The 23,264-nt window shown below is 36.6% G+C and overlaps 1 protein-coding gene across 2 annotated transcripts in view; it reads right to left on the bottom strand.

Annotated features, from left to right (window-relative positions):
- The window catches only part of Lrrc69 (leucine rich repeat containing 69), a 115,036-nt gene that overhangs the window by 11,061 nt on the left and 80,711 nt on the right, over positions 1-23,264 (bottom strand). For both annotated transcript variants that reach the window (XM_046464755.1, XM_046464756.1), the window contains 2 exons: positions 11,717-11,818; positions 6,694-6,873 (listed from right to left, as the gene is read on the bottom strand). In XM_046464755.1, coding sequence (XP_046320711.1) covers positions 6,694-6,873; positions 11,717-11,818 — 282 coding nt within the window. The remainder of the gene's footprint in view (positions 1-6,693; positions 6,874-11,716; positions 11,819-23,264) is intronic.

The raw sequence follows: 23,264 nt of genomic DNA, 5'->3' as shown, positions 1-23,264 counted from the left end.
TGCCTTCTTCTCATAGCACCCTGTGCACCTCCATATCAACTTATTACAAGAATGTCATAGGGGCTGGGGATGTGGCTCAAGCGGTAGCACGCTCGCCTGGCATGCGTGCGGCCCTGGTTGGATCCTCAGCACCACATGCAAACAAAGATGTTATGTCTGTTGAAAACTAAAAAATAAATATTAAAAAATTCTCTCTCTCTCTCTCTCTCTCTCTCTCTCTCTCTCTCTGTCTCTCTGTCTCTCTCACTCTCTCTTTAAAAAAATGTCATAAATCCTTTCTTGTTGAAAGCCTTTGATTTAAAAAAAATAACTCCCCTTATTAAGCATCTACTGTGTTACCATTATTAGGCACCTGCTATGCTAAGTATCATCTATGCATTACCTCACATATCCCTCACCACATCCCTGTGAGGTGGACACTATTATTATTGTCATTTGACAGTTGAAGAAGGTTTGCCTCAAAGAGAAAATTAAGCTTTCACTGCTAGCAAGCACTGGGGCTTTTCTTCAAGCCTAAGTTGTCAGATTCCAATCTCTTTATTCTAATTCCACTTCTCATAGGAACGTGTGAATTTCTCAATGGCCAGGGTTCTGCATTCCCTTCTGCCTGTCAAAGAACCTGACTCATAATAGGAAAAAATTAATGAGTTTTAGTGGATAAACAAATAACGACAGGAAGCTCTTCAACATAAATATCTTACATTTGGTTGAAGTAGATGAGGAATGATTGGGTTATAAACCTCTGAAAGATGACCCAGGACATCTGGTTGAGAACAAAAAGTCATACACCTGAATTTCCTCCTTAGAGTTTTTTACCTGGTAGCTTTGAGAAGTTGGAAAAATTATTTGACTTCTCTGTGCTTGGAATTTCTCATTAGGGTCCTGGGTTGTTTTGGACATTAATTAAGGTATTTTAGGAGACGTGTTCAACACAGCATCAGACACACACATGGTGCCAACTAAGTGTTAGCTGACATTATTTTTATTAGGTTGCAATGTCTGCAAAAGAGATTTAAAATGAGACTAGCAATTCATCAGATGATTTTGAGATGGAATCTGTCAGAATAGAAATGAATAGGGCAACTTGTCCAAGGTGTTCATAACATGGCCAGCGGAAAACCGGGTTCGGGGCAACTTTTGCCAAGTAATCTGACATGTTGTAATCATTCAACAACTCTTGACTACAACAATCCATTCCAGATGGTAATGTGAACAATTCACAGATAAGTTATACATGTGCTCACGATTACATATTTACTCCCAGCTTGTGGACTAAAACATTCTTTTCTATCTTTACTTTCTCACTGATGCTCTCTCTTTGCTTTTGCTGTTTAATTCCATCTAGTTTTAAATTTCTCCTAACCCATTATTTCAATGTTCTCTTTGGCAACATGGTTTGTTCTGGGTCCAGGTTTTTTTGAAACCTTGACATTAGCCCTCACTGGTAGCAGGTCTGCCAGATTGTGCGCTATGCTGCATTTGATGGAATATATTAATAACCTAATAAAAAGAAAAAGAGGAGCTGGTATTCAAATCCAGATTTTCTGATTCTAGTAGAAACCAAACATGTACCAGGCTGTGTGTGAAGTTTTCGACAAATGATGAAGGGAACCAAAGCAGTCCTTGAATTCCTGGTACTTACTTACGTTCATGGTAAAGAAAGTCCTTGAACACCAATGAAATAAATGAATTCAAATTTTTCTAAGTGCCATGAAGACATTTCCATAGCAAGAGCATCAATGTGTTAAAGGATTAGACAATTGAAATGGCAGTTTCTTATTCAAAAAGAACTTCTGTAGGCATAGAATCACTAAAATAGAGCCTTATATACATGTTGCTGGGTTGAGGACACTTTCTTTGATTAAATGTTTCTTTTTTAAAATTCATTTTCTTAAGCTCAAGTAGATCTGCCTAGTACAGACATGATTTTTCATGAGTGGATTAAAAGTGGGGAAAATTAGCCTTCCATTTAGGTTCCCAATTCCTCAAGAAAGTATTTTGCAAATCTCTTGCCAATGTGCATTATGGTGATGGTACAAATTTCTTAGAAATGATTTATATGAGGAATGAGACCCATATACTTTCTGAATTATTTTAGCATCATTCCTTTGTGATGAGTGAAAGCTCATTCATAAAGAAGTGGGTTATCATGTATAACATTTTTTCTATTTTGGATTACTAGTCTTTGTTTCTTTTATTTGTTTTTATTGGTGTATCATAACTCTACATGACAGAGGGATTCATTTTGCAATATTCATATATGCACGTAATTTGATCAATCTTGTACCTTCCTTTTCTTTGCTCTTATCTCCCCTCCCCTCAATCTATTTGATCTACTCCACTGATCTCCTATTATTGTTGTTGTTTTAATCTGTGCACTATTCTATGTACATTAAATTCACTGTAGTATATTAGCACATAGATATAGCAGAACTTTATAGACTTCATTCCCTAGTACTTTTCCATGCACTCCTCTTCTCCCTCCTTCTCAATCCCTTTCCTCTACTCTATTTGTGTTCCTTCTAATTTTGAGAGATTTCCCCTGCCTTTTTGTATAATATGTGTAAAATTTGCAAATACTTGCTGGATTCAAAAACTATGGCAAAAGACATTGTGAGAAAAATTTTAAAAGCTCCATACTACAACCATAGCTGGCTTAGATCTCTTACTCATTGGAGTAAAATCCCATTGCTCTGGGATCCTGTCACCTGCTAGACAGCATTCCTGGGTAAAAACCTGACATCAGGTGATGTGAACTAAGTGACAATCCAAATTTCATCCTACAGAATTATAAATGATCTACTTAAAGTGGTTCTTATAAAATCTGTGTTCTGGAGCTGGATTGTGGCTCAGTGGTAGAGCACTTACCTAGCATGGGGGACCTTGGGTTCAATTCCCAGCACTGCATATAAATAAATAAAATAAAGGTCCATTGACAACTAAAAAATAAATAAATAAAATACAATAAAATCTGTGTTCTGCTTCTTAGATGTGAACAGTTAATACTGGGAACCTCCACAACCTATTCATGGCTTATTACAGCTAAAATAACCTACATATTTTATGGACCATCAACTGGGGTTACTTTTGATAAAAGCTCTCTACTTGATATGAAGCACAGATACTTATTTATTTTTATTTCTTTGAATCAGAATCTTTTCTTTTTATCCTAGAAAGTGATACAATCTCTCTAGGTAAGAACTTTTCTTGATTTTTGTCATCCAATTTTGTTCTAGACCAAATGAATTTTAAAGGCAAAAATATAAGAAGCCAATGAAACAAACTACTAAAACTTGATGACTTTAGGTTGAGAGTATAAAAAATGTCCACTGCAGTAGTCACTCAAGTTTTTGAGCTGATTTCAAATTTTTTCAAAATGAAAAGTTGGTGGGGAAAAGTAGTTGTTCTTACTGGACTTTATCATGAATGGCACATAGCTAATTTCATAAAAGAAATTCCCACAATTAACAGTTTGGAGAAACCTAATATAGCTCTGAAATATAAGTAGTGATGATCTCATCCAGCAGTTAGAAATGTAAACCTATGAAACAGCAACTAATAACGCTAGCGAAAATACATTATCAGCATCCCCATAAGCTCCCCAACTGTCCTTGGGGAAGAAACAGCTGTGAGAGCCCTAATCCTGGCTCCACAGACACTTAGGAACACAGATCTCTGCTGCAGGAGCCTTTGTTCTGCTTCCAGCCGGATAAATGGAAAGCCTTTCAGCATGACTTCCAAGAAGCAGACAGATGGAGAGAAAACTCTACAATGTGCTCTCAAGCTGACTTCCTGGGGATTTACTCAGGGGTTCCCAGGTGGAAGCCAAATGAAAATATGTGTTGGTCACCCGTACACACAGTGGATTTACCCCTTCACCAACCCCCGCCTTTTCTTTTTGACTATTATTCATATCTCACCTTGGTCACTAGAGGTCATTCATTAACTCATACATTCAATCAATGAGTCTTGCTCTCAGCTATGTATAAGACACTGAGGAGTCCTTGCTCACTAAAAAAGACAGCCCTGAACAAGAAGGACAGAGACTCCCCACCCTGACTGCACATGAAAATCAACAGGGAAACTTCATAAAATTGTAGATGCCCAGGGCCTTACATCCACAGATTCTGATTTAGTAGGTGTGGAATGGAATGTCTGTATTTTTAAATAGCTTTGTAGGTAAGTTTGGTGAGTGATTAGTGATAAGATCCACTGAGGCAGCTGTAAGCCGACTCAGCTGAGATCCTTTATTAGCACAAAGACTGCCTCAGTGGAATGACACTTTCAATCCCTAAAACCACAAGGTTTAGAATGAGACTCTGTAGAAATGATATAAGAGATCATGTATCTAGCTCTGCTCCAAAATCTGCCCCCCACTGCCTCCCACCACACAAACTCGCATATCCACAACTCTAGATTCCCAGCACACTAGATCAGAGTCTACATCTTCAAGCTGCCCATGTTCTCTGGTTGTAAGAATTTCACACTTCCCATGCCCAGACAGAACTTTTATCTCTCCCCCAACAAACCTGCTTCTCCCTTAGTCATCCCTATATCAACAAAAAGCCATCTGCATTCATGTAGCGATTTAAGCCAGAAAACTGGAAGTCTTCTTACTTCTTCCTGCAAACGTATCTCACTCAGATCCATCTATCTCCACTGTCTCCACCATTGTTCTCTCTCACCCAGTTTGGAATGATAGCCTTCTGCCTAATATCCTCATTTCCTCACCTTCTTCTAATCCACCCTCCACTCAGAAGTTACCTTTTTGAAATACCAATCAGGATATGTCACTCTTACTTAAAATCCTTCAGCTAGGTTTCATTGAATACTGAGTAAAAGCCAAATTCCTGAGTGAGGACTGCTTGGTATTCTGTGAAACAACTTTTGCCTACCTCAGCGTCACTTTCGATTAATACTCTCGAGTCAGACTGAACTGCTTTTCAGTTCCTCAAATCAGTAAGTGATTTCCCATCTCAAAGTCTTAATACACACTGTTCTCACTCCCTGGACATGCTCTTCTCTACCTCTTTACTGGACCAACTCCTCCTCATCTCTTAAGTGTAAGTTAAAATGTCCTTTCCTCAGTGAGGACTTTCTTTATCCCAGATTTTAAAAGGGAATTTCTCTGTTCCTTGTTTATGACATCTACATGTTATGATTTGAATTGTATCTCACCCCCCCAAAAAACGGAAGGGTGAATCCTTACCCCCAGTGTCTTAGAAGATAATCTTGTTTGAAGACAGGAACTTTGCAAAAGTAGTCAAGTTAAAATGAGGTCATTAGGCTGGGGATGTAGCTCAGTGATAGAGCACTTGCCTAGCATGCTCAGGCCCTGAGTTCAATCCCCAGTACCACACATACTCACACAAAAAAAACAGTTTAGTATGGGGCCTAATCCAATATGACAGATGTGAGAAGAGGAAATTTGAACACAGATACACATAGAAGGAAGAGAATGTGACAAGACGTGGGGAGAAGAGAATCACTTATAAGTCAAGGAGAGAGGCTTGGAACAGACTATTCCTCACAATTCTCAGAAGGAAAAAAAACCTGCCAATAACTTGACATTTGTCTACAAGCCTCCAGAACAGAGAAAGAATAATTTCTGTTCCTTCAGCCACCCAGTATGTTAAGTCTGTTACATCAGACTTAACAAAATAATATATTATCCATCTATGTCATAATATTTATCACAATTTTAAATTGCATGTGTGTTCATTTGTTTAATGTTGGCCTCTTTCACCAGATGATAATCTTCAGAATGACAGGAACTGCATCTGTGTTTGCTGATTTATTTAACATTATTACCAACCATTGCACTATGTGCTGTCCCAAGAAAGGCCAGTGTTCACCAAAAGCAGAGAGGAAGTTAGAACATCGAGAACATATGTTGGATGGTCTAGAACAGATATAGGAAAACTACAGTCCCTGGTCCAAATCTGGCCCACATTCTGTTTCCATAAGACACATGAGCTGGAGTTTTCACATTTTACACAATTAGGAAAAAATATTTAGTGATATGTGAACATTACATGAAATTAAAAATTTAGGTTCATAAATAAAGTTTTATTGAAATATAGACACATTCAATTACACATTGTCTACACATGCCTTCATGCTACGAAGGAGAGTTACGTAATTGTGACAAGAACCACATTGCCTAAAATATTCACTATTTGGCTAATTTTAGAAAAAGGAACCTGCTGAGCACTGGTCTAGAACATGGTTTATGAGCTACAAACTGGCCAGGGGTGCTTAACTTCCAGGTGACATAATGCTATAGCTCACATCCTGGCACATTTGGTGTTCTAGAATATCATTATGACACAAAGTAACCAGCATGTGCACCTGTTTTCCACCCAAAGGACATTACAGACTACTGAAAAATTCTTCTCCCTAAGAGAACATAGTTCTGGTTTTATTAATAAAAATAACAAAAAATGATTTACTGATTACAAATTTTCAATTTCCTTGGAACTTTGATAGAAAGTATGTTCTCATAAAAAGTGTAAAAGTAAATGGATGGGTCATGATTATCATTGCCAGATACACAAATATGTCGACCCAAAATTAACCTATACCATAGAAGCCAGTTCTTAGATATAAATCTATTTAATACAGGTTGATTTAAAAAGTAAGGACAAAACATGGGAGTGGTTATGTTCATATTCACACAAAAGTACCATTTACCTTTGGTGGAGGAATGAACCGAACACATTCCAGCCATATGGATAAAAAATATTTTCCACATATTGGACATTTTTTTCCCTGAGAGATTAAGTTCCTGACCTCTGGATATTGTTCAATAGCACACATTAGGAAAGGATGCTTTTTTGCTAGCTGATTCATGACATATCTTGATGTTATTTCCTAAATTAAAAAAGAAGAATATGGTTTCTAAAATTGTTTTTTAAATCTTACATTTGTTGATTCCCATTTTACTAATTCAAATTTCTTATTCCTAAGTTTTTGTTAAATGAAGATTTTTCAGTATAATGAATTAGGTTGTAAAGGACTGACATTGTAAATAAGTTTGGTTTTAATTAATATAAGTAAGTTGCTTCCATGGTAATACATTTATGTCTCCCGCATACAGGAATCAAAGTCACAATAAATTTGCACTACCTGTTTTATAAAGTAATATATAGTTTACACTCAAATTTGATATATTTCATTTTAGTAAGCAGGACCGCACAAACATTCTGACTGGACTCAAAAATTGAGTGTGTCATATTCACTAAGGTCTAAATAATTTTTATAATCACGACTTACAAGCCAGTATCATCTTCATCAATTAGCAGCTTATCAGGAATGAAGAATCCCAACTATATACCAGTTGTACAGAATCAAAATCTCAACAAAGTGCCCAAGTAATCTGTGGGCATATTAAAGTTTAAGAAGGGCTGTATTAAGTACCTGAATATGCCACCTTGTTCAAGAGCAATAACCTCTATGAACTAAATCTCTGAATTCAACCTCTGTTAGACATGGTTACATAGGTGTTCAACTGATTTGTGCAATAATAATATTATAATATTAAATAATAATAGAGGTAGTGAGGAAATGGAAGTTGCCTTTCGCCAGGACCATCAGCAATATATCATCCTAAAGTAAAAGTATATAATATATAATATGTAAAATCATATCTTCACTAAGAACACAAACATTTGCCTCACTTCCTAAATGCTGCCCGTTGTCTATACCAGTAGCACAGAAGTCCTGTATAACTGTAACACAAACACTGCTTAAAAATGCTAATGGTATATGGGCATAGTTTACTTGGGACACTTTTTCTCCTGGCCAAACTGAAAGAATTCCCAGGAGGATAAGAATAGTCTACATCAGGCTCTGATAGGAATCTTTGGGAATATATGCATGCATGCATAAATACATAATCTTTCACTCATTAACCCCAATTAAAATCATTAAAATTTTTTAAATAAAAACAAACTCCTGCAAATTCCTACAGCCCTGTTCCCTTATCCCTCCCACTTAACAAGAGACTAGGGAGTTGCTTTTATGCTGCAAACAACCCTGAGTGTGTGTTCCTTAAATGTCTGATCCTTCAATAGCACAACCTCCTACCGGATTCAGCTCATTCTCCTGGGTGGTTATAGGACTGAGGTCGGCTGAAAGAATGAATCTGAAAGCACTAATATTACCAGGACTCCTAATTCAGATGTCCAACGCCCCCCTTTTTCAAACTATGTAAGCAGAGCCTAGCTGGTGATTCTAAATGAAATACATTGTTAGCTACATGAATTCAGTGGTTAGGTCTCACTATAAAGCTGAAGAAAATTCATGGGTAAGTATTCATCACCCCCAAACAGAATTTGTTGAAATGCATGGGACCTATAAATAGGTTCGTATAGATCATTTTTCCCCTGCATGATTGCTGGACCCAAACATATTTGTTGCACTAAGTATATCTTGACAATTCTGACATCAACCTTTCTTTATATTCTTCTATTTGCTGCCAATGTGTTACTTTGGAGGAATAAATGTACACCAATAAAATATAAAGTAAAGCTATTACCTGGAAATGCAAGTATATATAAAGTAAAATACTATTTACCTGAACAATAGTACCTTTTAGAACACCTCTTAGAGATACATTCAATGCATTTTGGGGGGCAATAAACAATTTAGTAATGGCCTAAGTACAGTGTTATTAAAAATTAGTAAATCTTTTATAGGCAAATAAATTGTTCATTTTGAATGGCTTATATGTTATTATTAGAATATTTGTAAGCCAACTTATGCAGGTCAGTTATTCCTATTTCTAATTCATTATAAATTGGAATTATTTTCATGGGAATTATTTTATTTTTCCTTACATGTGATTATTTCATTTATGTTATGAAATTATACATCTATGATTTGTATTTATATAAGTATAAAAATTTTAAATGTAGAAACAAATATGAAACCTTAGAAGAAATGATAGGCTTTATAACTATTTCAAAAACAGCTGTCATGTTGTATATGACAGGCACTAAGGAAAAATTTAAGAAGAATTCACTGTCAAATTCAAACAGATACGGAGGTTCAATCCTGGCTCTGGGATTTATAAGCTTTGCAACCGTATTTGGACAAGCCTTTAACTTCTCTGATCTTGTATCCCTCCTTTAAAAAATAAGGATTTTTCCAATGCTGTCACATAGAGTTTTGAGAATTCAATCAGCTAACACTGGTAAAACAGCATAGCAGGTATAATGCAATACATTCTGGTTAATATTTTGTTATAACTTAGTTATGAACATTCAATTTTAGCTTACCTATCTCTGAGATGAAGTTTTTAAAAATTCTCTACCAAGTCATGACTATTTCAAAACTATAATTTTTTGACACCCAAAGGAGGGAGTTTAATCAGTAACATTAACCAAAAATCTAGTCAAAATGATTGTGACTTTAAGTACAAATATATAATTTATAATCAATTTAAGTCACCTTTCTAAGAAAAATTCTTGGAGATATTTTTTAAAATACCCAAATATTTCACATACTGCAAGAAAATAGTAATTCTTATGAGTATAAGCATATATTTATCTTATATATTTATTACATGTAATGCTTGTGTGCATATAAAATTAGCTCTTGTGCTTCTGGACCTTATAGTTTTGAAAATTAGAAGAACAAAATATTGCTGTGTCACCTTGAGTGTTGGCAATATTCTTGCCCTTGAAGTCTGTCTGAGAGATTGCTGCCATATTGGGTTACCTGGTCATCCAGCCTCCTTCACAAATCAGAATCTCCTCAGACCAGGACTACCCAGTCTCCATTTTCCTCACCTTCCTTCATCCAATTTCTGAGGCAATATTGCAATAGAAGTTTAGTGTTCAATTCTTTAACCTGATATCAATGTTCAAACACTATTTCTGTGACCTTGAACAGGTTATATAACCTCTCTGGGTCTGTTTCTCCATAAAAAGGGGACCATAATGGTACCTACCTTTCCAGTGTTTTTAAAGAACTGCATTATCAATTTCTGCTAAATACTTAGAACACTTAAATTCCTGCCTTGCTCACAGGAAGCTTAAATAAGTGTTAGCTGCTGATATTCGGAAATATTCTATACTATTCTGATGCAGGAGGAAAAATGAGTCGTAAGGAATTAAATAAATTGAAAGCTACAATTTTTCAATGATTTAGGATCGAATTTCAAAAATGAGTATTTTTCCACACAACAGTAGGAAATAATATTCTTTATAGAAATATTCTCTAGAAGGAAAATTTGAAAAGAACTAATCTGTAAAAGAATCCAAATCTTTGCTCCACCAGTTTCATTCCTGGAGATGTGGACATGAGCTAGACATTTACTGTGAGTATGGTCATTGTTGCCTTAGACAATATAAAATATAAAAACCAAAAAGCCAAAACTTATTAATAATTCAAATAGGAGGAAGTAGTTAAAATGTTATGACATAACAGAATACCATATTTCTATCAAAAAAGATGTCAATCTCTTTTCCTGACTGGAAAAAAATTCACAATACTTTTTTTTAAGTGAAAACAACAAGTGTAATGTGTAGAGTTTGAATTCATCTTTGATTTAAAACACATCTGTATTCTTAGGAAGTTTCTAGAACAACAATGTCACAGAGAAGAGTGGTTATATCTATGCACACTAGAATTCTGAGTACTTTTTATCAGTTTCTAATTTCTTTACTCATGGTAAGAATCTTCCCAAAGCAGTATATTATAACTAATTTTTAGTTTCTTCTTTGTCCATCTGTATTTTCTAGTTTTCAGTAATTAGTATGTATGACTTATACAAAAAGGGTAAAATGTATTTTAAAACAAAAAATACTGAAATACTTGCTGAGGGTCACAGAACTGATCAGTGCTAGAAAGGGATTTAATAACACAAGGTTGGTTGTTTCCTACAATAGGAAATGTGAACCCTATGCAATTCCTGAAAGTCCTATGACAATCTTACATGCTCAGCTAAGACCTAAATGGATCTGGGATAAGACCAAACTCATGATACCCAAATATGGGAGGATTTGCAATCTGTAACTTGTCGATTATGAATGCAATGCTTTACTATGCTTTCCTATTTCTTTTTTTAATATCACCAATGAGGGGCTTGGTGGCACATGTCCGTAATCTCAGCAACCCAAGAAGCTGAGGCAGGAGGTTCACAAGCTCAAGGCCAGTCTCAGCAACTCAGTGAAGCCCTCCACAACTTTGCAAGACCCTGTCTCAAAAAATAAGAATGTCTGGGGATGTGAGTCAGTGTTTACACCTTCCTCTCCCCCTGCCCCCAGGTTCACTTTCAAGTACAAAAAAAAAAATTCATCTTGTTTTACTAAAGTAAACATGAGTTCTGGATCATATTCATTCAGTCAGTAGGAATGGAGACAAATGAAAAGGAGATAGAAGAGGTAAAGAACCCACTAAAACAAATCAAATGCATCTTTAGATGATACAGGAAAAAGTACTTAGAAGGCCAAAGTGAAAATAAAGTCCACTCTTTTGTTCCAACAAAATATTTCCATTTCTCTGTGTTTAGTCACTCTGGAAATCAGACAGGATTACACTGGATTTTGTAAGCAAGTCAAAAAATTATGTGTAGGATTCACATTGCCAATGGTCTTATGTTACATTAATCATTTGTTGGCTTGGCCAGAACACTTTAAAAGAAAGACCTTTTAAACTTTAAACCATGGCTTTAGTTTGAAGACTTATGGTGAATGAAGTAAACCTTCACCTGTAAACTCCAGATGTCCTCTTGTTGCACAGCAATGGCTGGCCGCTTCACGAAAAGTGGGTTTTCCTCACAGTAGAATTCCTTCAGCTTCAGATTCTGAAACTTTTAAAACAAAATGACAGATGTCACCACCAAAGCTGCATCTCCAATAAAATTAGACTAGAATTATTTAAGGCATTCTAAATTAATATTTTTTAAATGGGACATCTTCTAGAAGATGTCATTAGAAGTATAAGAATTTTAATGCTGGTATGAATGGGCAGAATCTTAAAGGTCCCTGGTCACATCCCCCATACTGAGTGGCTGAGAACACTTGCCGAGGTTCACAGAACTGATCAGTGCTATAAAGGGGTTAATAACACAAATGCTGGGAACATTTTGGAAATACACGTTAGGAAACCAAGCATGATGAAAAATATTCTGAAATGCAGCATACTCCAAATTTCAAAGATTGTCTTAGCATCCATGTTTGTCCAGTGAAGAGCCCAAGAACTTATGTGGTTTTAAAAGTTAAACTTGTTCAAGGAATTACATCTCTGAGCCTGAATTCTGCAATAAAATGAGGACAATAAAATGAAGATAGGACTGAACCTATCTTCGGTGTTATGCTAGTCAACAAGTACCCTGGGAGAAAGAATGATTAAGCGAGGAAGGAAAAGAAGGAAAGAAGAGAAGAAGGCAAGAAGGAAAGAAGAAAGAAAGACCCTGAACACAGAGTTGGAGAGACATATACAAAATCTACTCTTGTGAGCCAAGGTAAGTTGGCTCTGTCACAATGCAGCATCTCATAGAATTTATGGGAGAATTAGATTTCTGCAATTTCAGCCCAGGATTAGAAAGATAGCAAGCACTCAACAAATTATAAACAATTGATTTAAAACATCATTCCAGGGCACCATGTCATTAGGTTTCAAAAGTTACAGTAAAGCTTGAACAACATAGAAAAGACTTCTAAATAAAAAAGTCAGCTCAAGGCCTCTTTAGTATCACATTTAGTCCTGGTTTCACCATGGGCATTCATTCTAACTTTCTTAATGCAGTCTCCAGTGATATCCCACTCCAGGAAACAATCTAGAGAGTTGAATCTAAAGGCAGCCATAATTAAATGCGGGTTACTAAAATTAAAAGGGATACTTCCAGCACTTAATATTATACACAACCATTTTTTCCTCCTTGTCTTAATCAGTAGCAATCCATAATTTGTACCTAAACTCACAAAGGTTAAAAAATGAGCATCTTAGATATGTAAATAGCATCAATATATGTAAACCCCATTCAAATTTGACCCCAGTTCAGAGGACACGCATTTCTCTTTACAGTCATGTTTTCTTCCTTCAGGTCCTTTCACTATTATTCCATCAAGCATAGTAAAAAGAATTCTCCAGCTTGTAATCCAATACAAATACTATCTGAAAGAAGTTACCTTAATGGAAAGAAAGTCAATAACGCGTATCTTGCCACAGGTATGTTTCAATAACCTAAAGTCACACTGTTACGGGTTAGATATGAGGTGTCCCCCACAAGCTCACATGTGAGACAATGCAAGCAAGTTTAGAATTAAAATGCTTGGATTATAAAAGATTTAGCCTAATCAGTACATTAATCCTCTGATAGGGATTAACTGGGTGGTAAACGGTGTGACTGGAGGAGGTGGGTGGTTCGTTGGGGGCAGGCCTTTGGGGTTTATATTTTGTCTTTGTTGAACATAGTATTTTCCTTCCCCCTTTCTCTCTCCTTCTCTTTCTCTCCTTCTCTCCCTCCACCTTTCCCCCTTCTCTCTCTCTCTCTCTCTCTCTCTCTCTCTCTCTCTCTCCCCCCCCCCGCTTCCTCTTGAGATGTCCTTAGCTGTTGTTCTCCATCACACTCTTCCACAGATACTCGGCCTCACCTCAGGCCCTGAGGAATGGAGTTGGCTGTCTATGGACTGAGACCTCTGAAACCACTAGCCCCCAGATAAACTTTCCCTCCTCAAATTATTCTTGTCAGGTCTTTTAGCCACAGTGACAAAACAGCTGACTAAAACTCACATGGTCTCTTAATGTCCACTCTGAATATTACCAGGATGTGAATATTCACGTCCTCTCTCTTTAGAACTACTGGTTTCCCGTCAGCATAGCTTCTGAAGAAAACAAAATTATTTGTTATTGTGGTCACTCCAGTAGTAAAATCAGCTACATTCTCCCCTGATAATGAAACATTAACAAGGTCTGTTCAGAGTCTCAGTGCACGCCTGTTTAAACAGCCAGTGTTATGAGTTTAGTCTCAATTGAGATGATTTTGCACACACACCCTGCAGTTTTTACAGACATTTTTGTTGTCACAACTGGTAGGGGGAGTGCTCCTGGCATCTAGTTGGTAAAGACCAAAGACCAGGGATGCTACTAACACCCCTTGAGTACACAGGGCCCCAACAAGGTATTATCAAACCCAAAATATCAATAGTGCTGAAGTTGTGAAATTTGGTTTAAAGGCAGAAGAGCATAAAAAGACAATGACCCATCTGATTTGGAGAAGGAATTGGCAGCTCAAGGATGGATTCAAATTCAATTGAGGGTTTTCCTTTTTTTTTTTTTTTTAAGAAGTCTTGAGCATGGAGAAGGTAAGTGTTGTGGTTAAGATATGAGATTTCCCTCAAAAGCCCCTGTGTTAATGCAGGAATATTCATAGGTAAAATGATTGAATTGTGAAAGCTGTGACCTAATCAGTCCATCCTAGTTTGAATGGACTGACTGGTGGTAAGTGTAGGTACGTGAGATGGCACTGGAGGAGGTAAGTAACTAGGGGTGTGCCCTGGAAGGATACATCTTTCCATCAGCCTCTACCCCTCTATTTTCTTCCTGGCCACAGTGAGGTGAGCAGTACTCCTCTGTCATGCCTTTCTTCCATGATTTTGTGCCTCACCTTTGGCCCAGAGCAATGGACTCAACAAACCATGAACTGACCCTCTGAAACTGTGACCCAAAATAAACTTTCCCTTCTCTACACTGTTCTTGTCAAGTACTTTGGTCATAGCAAATGCAAAACTGACAGTAAATGACAATATAGACAGCTTAATGTAGAAGAGAAAGAAGGAATCGCTGAAAGAGAAATGATCAGGTCAAGAACACAGACTGATATTTGAATATTAACATCTTTTAGTTATGTTCTTCTCTGTGGCCAGAGGAAAGAACGTGTAAAAGCTCCCATGGATACCTTTGAAGGAGTGGTATATTGTATGTTGAAGGAGTCCAACATGATTCCTTCTATTTTGTCTTTGAAATGGAAAGACTATCCGTCAAGTTTTTCAGCATGGTATTAGTGTGGAAAGAGTCAAAAGTGGTGAAGATCTAGAACATGCTATAGGATTCAGGGGAGGAATCTAGATAGGGTAGATAGGGATATGCAGACATTTGACACATAATTGCTGCGGAACCTACTGAATCCACACATTAGTGATGGTCCCTGTCACTTCTCCTTAGCACCCAGTATCCCAGATCCAACATTTAGAACTTGCAGAATGGGTATATCATAAAATAAGGGAATTAGCATATTACATGTTCTGAACAATAAAAGGTAGGACTATTCTTTTATGGCCCAGATTGGATAAAGAAAGAAATAACACTATAAATCACTATTAGACCAAGAAGTTAAAAAAAAAAAAAGTAGGCCCAAATGTTCACCATACAAAGACTCCTAAAGCACAAGAAGTAAAATCAAGAATCAATAAATGGGATGGATTCAAACAAAAAAGCTTCAGAAAAAAAGTCAATAATGTGAACAGAGAGCCTACGGAATGGGAAGAAATCTTTACCACATATACCTCATATAGAGTATTAATCTCCAGGATATATAAAGAACTCAAAAAACTTAACACCAAAAAAACAAATAACTCAATAAATAAATGGGCTAAGGATCTGAACAGGTACATCACAGAAGAAGAAATACAATCAATCAGCTAATATACACAAAGATATATGACATCTCTAGCAATTATAGAAATGAAAATCAGAACTACTCTACAATTTCATCTCACTCCAGTAAGAATGGCAATTTTCAATAATACAAGCAACAATAAATATTAGCAAAGATGTGAAAGAAATTGGTTGCAAATTGGTGCAACCATTATGAAAAGTGATATGGAGATTCCTCAGAAAACTTGGAATGGAACTACCATTTGACCCAGCTATTCCACTCCTCAGTTTATACCTAAAGGACTTAAAATTAGCATACTATAGTGACATGACCACATCAATGTTTATAGCAGCTCAACTCAAAATAGATAAACTATGAAACCAACCTAGGTATCCTTCAACAGATGAATGGATTAAAAATGTGGTATATTTATACAAGGAATATTGCTCAGTCTTAAAGAAGAATGAAATTATGGCATTTGCCAGTAAAGGGATGGAGCTAGAGAATATCATACAAAGCCAAATAAACCAGTCCCAAAGAACTAAAATCTGAATGTGTTCTCTGTTATATGGATGTTAATTTTCAATGTTGGGGGCAGCTAGGGAAGAATAGAGTTACTTTAGATTAGGTAGAGGGGGTGAAGGGAGGGGAGGGGGTATGAGGGTAGGAAAAATAGTAGCATGAATCAGACATTATTACCCTATGTACATATAGGACAACACAACCGGTGTGATGTACAACCAAAAGAATGAGAAATTATACTCCATTTATGTATAATATGTCAAAGTCCATTCTACTGTCATACACAACTAATTAGAACAAATTTTTAAAAGTAGAGGGACATGAAATCTCAATGACCTAAGTGAAAAGACATGGCTATAAAGTAGTAAGAGAGCTTGAACATAGGAAGAACCAGTGGTCAGATTGTCATTCTGGACTTTAATTCTTCAAATTTAGATCAGGTGAAGATGATGTCAAGATCTAGACATGACTGTATATATGGTTTCAGGAAGTAAAGACTGAGGAAGCTCATTGAAATCAAGGATTCAAGGGGCTAAGAGAATATAGCTCAGTAGTAGAGCATTTGCCTGGCATACATGAGGACCCAGGCTTGATTCCCAGCACCACAGGAAAGAAGAGAGAGACAGAGGGTGGTTTAGTCAGCTTTTTTGTTGCTATGACTGAAAGATCTGATCAGCACAACTGTAGGGGAGGAAAAGTTTATTTGAGGGCTCACAATTTCAGAGGTCTTAGTCCAAAGAAGACCAGCTCCATTCTTCAGGGCTGAAGGTGAGGCAGAAGAGGGTGGCAGAGGAAAGCAGCTCACATTATGGTGATCAAGAAGCAGAGAGATAGAGACTCCAGCTCCAGACACAAAATATATATTCAAAGAAACTTGAGTTTGATATTTGTATCAATACCTTTCTGTATTAATATTCTCAGATTAATGGCTATCTGCTGGGCATCTGTAGCTAAAGTCCCATGTGTACCTGAAATTCCAACATTTGAAAATTGAACTCATCTTTCTCCCAAATTTTGCTATTTCCTTTTCTTCATCACTCACATGAAGTTTCTCACTATGTCCAGTCAATTGACCCTTTTTAAAACTCTCAGAATTTATAGAAGACATAGAGACAAACCGACATAAATATGGTTATCTCATACTAGATAAAGGTTCCATAAACATAATGTGGAGAAAAAATAGCCTCTTCAACAAATGGTGCTTGGAAAACTGGAAATCCATATGCAGAAAAATGAAATGATGCTATGAAAACCCCTATCTCTCAACCTGCACAAAAGTTAACTCAATGTAGATCAAAGACATAAGCATTAGTCTAGAGACCCTGTGCCTACTAGAGGAAAAAGTAGGCCCAAATGTCCACCATGTCAGCTTAGGAACCAAATTCCTCAACAAGACTCTTCAAACACAAGAAGTAAAATCAAGAATCAATAAATAGGATGGATTCAAACTTAAAAGCTTCTTCGTGGCAAAGGAAACAAATAAGAATGTGAAGAAAGAGCCTATAGAATGGGAGAAAAATTTTGCCCTCTACACCTCAGAGCATTAATCTCCAGGATATATAAAGAACTCAAAAAACTTAACACCAAAAAAACAAATAACCCAATCAATAAATGGGGAAAGGAACTGAACAAACACATCACAGAAGAAGAAATACAATTGGGCAACAAATGCATGAAAAAAATGTTTAACATCTCTAGCAATTAGAGAACTGCAAATTAAAACTATACTGAGATTCTATCTCATTCTACTCAGAATGGCAACTATCAAGAGTACAAGCAACAATAAATGTTGGAGAGGATGTGGGGGAAAAGGCACACTGATACATTGGTAATGGGACTGAAAATTGGTGCAAACACTCTGGAAAGTGGTATGGAGATTTCTCAGAAAACTTGGAATGGAACCACCATTTAACCCAATTATCCCACTCGTTGGTATATACCCAAAGGAATTAAAATCAGCATACTACAGTGACATGACCACATCAATGTTTATAGTAACTCAGTTCACAATAACTAAGCTATGGAACCAACCAATAGATGAATGGATAAAGAAAATGTGGTACATATACATAATGGAATTTTACTCAGCCAATCCCCCCAAAACAAAGGCTGAATGTTCTCTCTGATATGTGGATGCTAACACACAATAAGGGCACAAGGAGGGAAGAATAGAAGTTCATTGGATTAGACAAAGGGGAATAAAGGAAGGAGGATAGGAATAAGAAAGACACTAGAATGAATCAGACATAGCTTTTCTACATTCATATATTAAATACACATCCAGTGTAACTCCATATCATGCTCAACCACAAAAATGGGAAGTTAAACTCCATGAATGTATGTCAAAGTATGCTCTACTGTCATGTATAACTAAAAATAACAAATTAAAAAAGAAAATTAAAAAACACATTTTTAAAAAAGAATCAAATTGTAATAAACACTGAAAAATAGATAAATCAGCTCTATACTGTAAACAAAAACCCTTTCAGAATCTATCCTTTATTCCCATCCCCCATTCCACCCACATCTGCACCATCACTGAACAGTTTCATTCTATCCCTTGCCCCAGCCCTTCCCCACCTTTATTGAGGATTTCCTGTTAAGTAAGTGACCGCAGTAGTACTCTGGGTTCAGAGCAAACTCTGCTCCCTACGCAGTCCTTTAAAATGAAAATATGGTCTAATGTAACCTATCTTAAAGAATTTCATGGCTCCCTTTTGTCCACTATCTCTTTGACCTCATCTCCTAGGGTCTTTCCAGCATCCAACCTGGTACCCATACTGAGGTATTTAGAGATCTCACAACAGGTCTGTGTCTTATGACACAATTATTTCTTATGCTGTACCCTTTTTAACTCACTCCAAACCTGGATCTTCTCCTTAGAACTAAACTACCATCCCTCCCGCCTTCACCAAATGTCTCTGTCTCCTCATTGATCCCTGTGTATAAATTAATCACATTTCCTATAAACTGCTGAGATATTCGTTGTTGGAAAGTCTGTCTTCATTTAACAAGCTTTGGTGACTTTAAGAATTAAGTCTTAAGTGACTAGATCATGTCAGTACCAAGTACAGAACTGAAGTCCAATAAATAATTGATATATAAATTAACATCTTCTCAGAAAATCCTGCAACAGACACCTCTCCCTGGGGACTCAAAATTAGCAAAGGCTTTCTTCTCTAGACTTGGTAAATTAACATGACTGTTCCCCTAGGCCACAGGAACTATATACACAACCCAGTACACTTCAGACTAACCTAAAATCATGGAGCAGGCCAAAAGAGAGAGAGTTTAGAAAAAGCTTTTTATTGCAAACAGTGGGGGAAGAGGCTGAGATTTCACAGGGACTCAAAAATAAAACTGATAAGTTATATCAAATTACTACACACTCTTCAAACCATTTCAAAGCTCACAGAGTTACCCTTTAGTGAAAATTGGGATATCTAAATAGGCTGAGGGTTGAGTTGCGAGGAGAGTAAGATTTAAGTGCAGGGAGTATGGCATCCAAAGAATAGATTTAATTAAGAATTCTAAAAAAAAAAAGCATATGGATAAAATATGTATGTCCAATGGGAAATTAAAGATGCTGCATGATAAACTTGCTATCTAATCAGAATCGTGGGATGATTATGTTGATGACATCATTTGAACATAAGAAAGCCCAAAACTCTGCATTTGGAACCCCTGTCTCACACACCCTGCATGAGTAGGAGAGAAAATAGGCAGAAAGTGAGTGAGAGATATAATCTTTCAGTATTGGCCAGATACATGTCTCAAGAGAGATCCTTAGAGGGAGTTGCAGAGAGGAGGCTCAGAGCCAAGACTGAGAGGAAAGAGATAACTGGACTCCTGGGCTGTGAAAACGCACACACACACACACACACACACACACACACACACACACACACTTTCCCAGTTCTCGTTAGGAAGCAGCAGCTGAAGATCCCCAAGCCCTAGGCGTGCCCTGCCTTCAACATCCTGGGCATTGAAGTTAAAGGAACAAGTCTCCAGCATCTGTTTTGAGCCTCTCAACTTACACATCAGTGTAGAAAGAACAGAACTAAAAGGGTTTATTTGTATCATCTCATAGTCCTCAGCCTATACCTGCTTCAGACCCCACTTCTGCCCTTGAACTACCAGAGAATTAATATCCTGAAGAGGCTTCTGCTTCCACTCTGTCCTGTACATGCATCCCAACAGTGTCATCTCTTTAAAGTCAGATCACATCACTCTCCTGTTCAAAATCATCCAAGGTTTCTCATTTCACTCAAAACAGAATGCAAATTCCTCACCCTGGTTTCACGACTCTGTTATATTTGGACCCTGCACTATCTTTTTGACCTCATCTCTTAACATTTGCTCTCTCACTTTTCCTATTTCTCCCTCTCTGCTCAGGTAAGACTGGCTTTCTTCCTAAGCATTGTCTACTTTGGGGCCTTTCCATTATCCTCTTCTTGGAACACTTTGGACTCAGATTTGTCCAAAAATTCAGAATATAATGTATTGGTTTGCAAGAAGTGCTTTATGACTCCAAAACTCAATAACCAGATGCGGTTTCATTGCTCTATAAAAGCAACAGGAAGGGCTTCTCATATGTGCCATAAGATATGTATCTTAACCAAGGAAAATTTATCAAATACAGAGTAGCCCCCCAAAAAAATAACAATTACAAGAATTTAAAGGAACATCCTTTTTGCCTGTCAAGATGCAAAGAATGAAAATGAGAACACCCACTACACTGTTGCAAACAAAATTAGGGAAATTTATTTGGAAACAAATTGGTAATGTCATTAAAGCCCCTTCTGAATGTTATTCTTACTCTTTGAGTAATTCTAGGAATTTATCCAAAAGAAATATTGGAAATGGGAACAAATATTTCAGCATAAAATGTATCTCTCAGAGTTGTTTAATATTTTTAAAGACTTTTTCTATATTAACAATTTTATGCTACATGATGTTATGTGCCTGAATCCTGGGGTCCTCTGCCTTTCACTCCACATACCTTGAAAACAATCCTGGGTCATCCCTGTCTTCTTCAGCTTTTCTGCCTTTGCACCCAGCTACACAAGTGCTGTTTGCAGAGTCACCCCTCAGGGCAGACGGACTCACCATAAATTCATGGTCACCAACTTCCAGTGTGCTTTCAATGGTCACTGGTAATTCTAACCTACATTAGATAGGCTACAACCTGTCTCCTCACAACACTTTTTTTGCCAACTCATGATTCTTTACCCAACCATGAAGTAGTCTTCCCAGAGACTAGTGAACTCTATTTACATTGTATCTTCTTTCCTGGGGGGCAATGTTATCTATGGCAATGACTTTGGTTCTACACCCTATAGCCAACTGTGTAATTAAATTCTTCGTTTAGGTGTCTTAAATACACACCAAAATCACTGGGTGCAAGATTAAATTCATAATCTACCTTCCTAGTTTTGGTCTTTTCTAGTGATTTCTATCTCAGCCCATAGAAAGCTTACTAACCCATCATCATCTCGAATTTATCTCAGAAATATCCATTGAATCTGCTCAGGTGTTTCCACCTCTATTGCCTCAATTTGGACCGAATTACCATCCTTTCTTACTTGGCTTCAGCAAAAAATCTATCCAGAATTCCATCCACATGCCCTTTGGCCTCCACAATGCACAGGGAAAGAACTTTAAAAAATTCGAATCTGATTATGTCACCCCTTATCTAAAACAGTGAGATTTCCATGAACCTTAAAATAAGGAACAAAAATCCTTAACACACTCTACCCTCCTTTGCCCCAGTCCCCTCCCATCTGATCTCTGAATTCCTGTTGGCCCTGACATCCCTGTGTCTTCCCACCCTGGTGTTTTCCACGAGTTCACTCTATACAGAGTGATCACCTAATTGACGGTTACTTATTCTTCAGGTCTCAGTCTGAAGAATAATCACCTCCTCTAGGAAGACTTCCCCAAGCTGTTTAGTCAGGCTCCTATCATCTATCACAGACCTACATGTCCCTTTCTTTGAATATATTGATTTCAGTTTGTAAATACACATTCACGAAGTCAATTGCTTGGCTAATATCTATTTCCCTGTCTATATGGCTTTGAGGGGGTGGAGATAACCTTGCTGTTTCCTTACCATTATATCCCCAATGCCCAGTGCAGGGTTTAGTACATGTTATAGAAATGTATGGACTTAGGAAAATGGATTTGGGAGTCAAATTGCCTTTTTTGAATTCCAGATCTACACTGACTAGCTGTGAGAACTTGAGCCGTATTACCAAATGTCTTCAAATAAAATGGGAACAATAATGATAGCTTATTCATAGGATTAATATGATTTTTAAAGGACATAATCTCTGTTAAGACTTAGAACAATGCCTCTGAGAGAATAAATAATTAATACTGGTCATTATCATATCAGATAGTCAACAAGTAATTTTAACCAATTAATAATTTAAACATCTATTATTTAGTATACATTTTATTATAATAGCTTTAGTAAATATTTAGATTAGATATCATCCACTTAAAATTTATTCAAAATTAAAAAGCTAATAAAATTAATTTGTGACAAAAAATTTCATGATATAATATTCAGCAAGGTAAGCAATATGCAAAATTGCTCTAAAAAGATAACTTTTAAAAGATATCTCAAAAATATTAACATGAAGCATAGAAGTACTGAAATATTAATAATTGTCATTAAAGTGAGGACTTTTTATGCACTTTCACATTTTCCTATATTTTCCAAATTTTTCTGTAGAAAACTGCTTTATACCCAAAGAAACAATGGACGATCCTTTCTTCATTTAAATCTTGAAAAAAAAAAATTGGCTTCCTAATGTGACATAAAAAATTACCTGTCAATTTCCTAATTGTCTTTTAATTTTTTCACATTTTGTGGAAAAAAAATAATTTTTTTCTATTCTTATTTAAAACAAAATCTCCATTTTGGGTCACCACTGACTTTCTTTAAAGTCTTACTCTGCCTATTACAACCTAATTACATCCCGTGAACATCCTTTTTTTTAAAAAAAAAAAAAAAAGATGTTTTTAGTAGTTGATGGACCTTTATATATTTATTTATATGTGGTGCTGAGAATCGAATCCAGTGCCTCACACATACTAGGCAAGCGCTCTACCACTGAGCCACAACTCC

Source organism: Marmota monax, unplaced genomic scaffold (genome assembly GCF_021218885.2).
Source record: "Marmota monax isolate L192 unplaced genomic scaffold, Marmota_monax_Labrador192_F-V1.1 WCK01_AAM20220418_F8-fsc00003, whole genome shotgun sequence".
Lineage (NCBI taxonomy): Eukaryota > Metazoa > Chordata > Mammalia > Rodentia > Sciuridae > Marmota > Marmota monax.
Note: the sequence above shows the minus strand (reverse complement) of the source record. Positions and strands in the feature narration are given on the sequence as shown.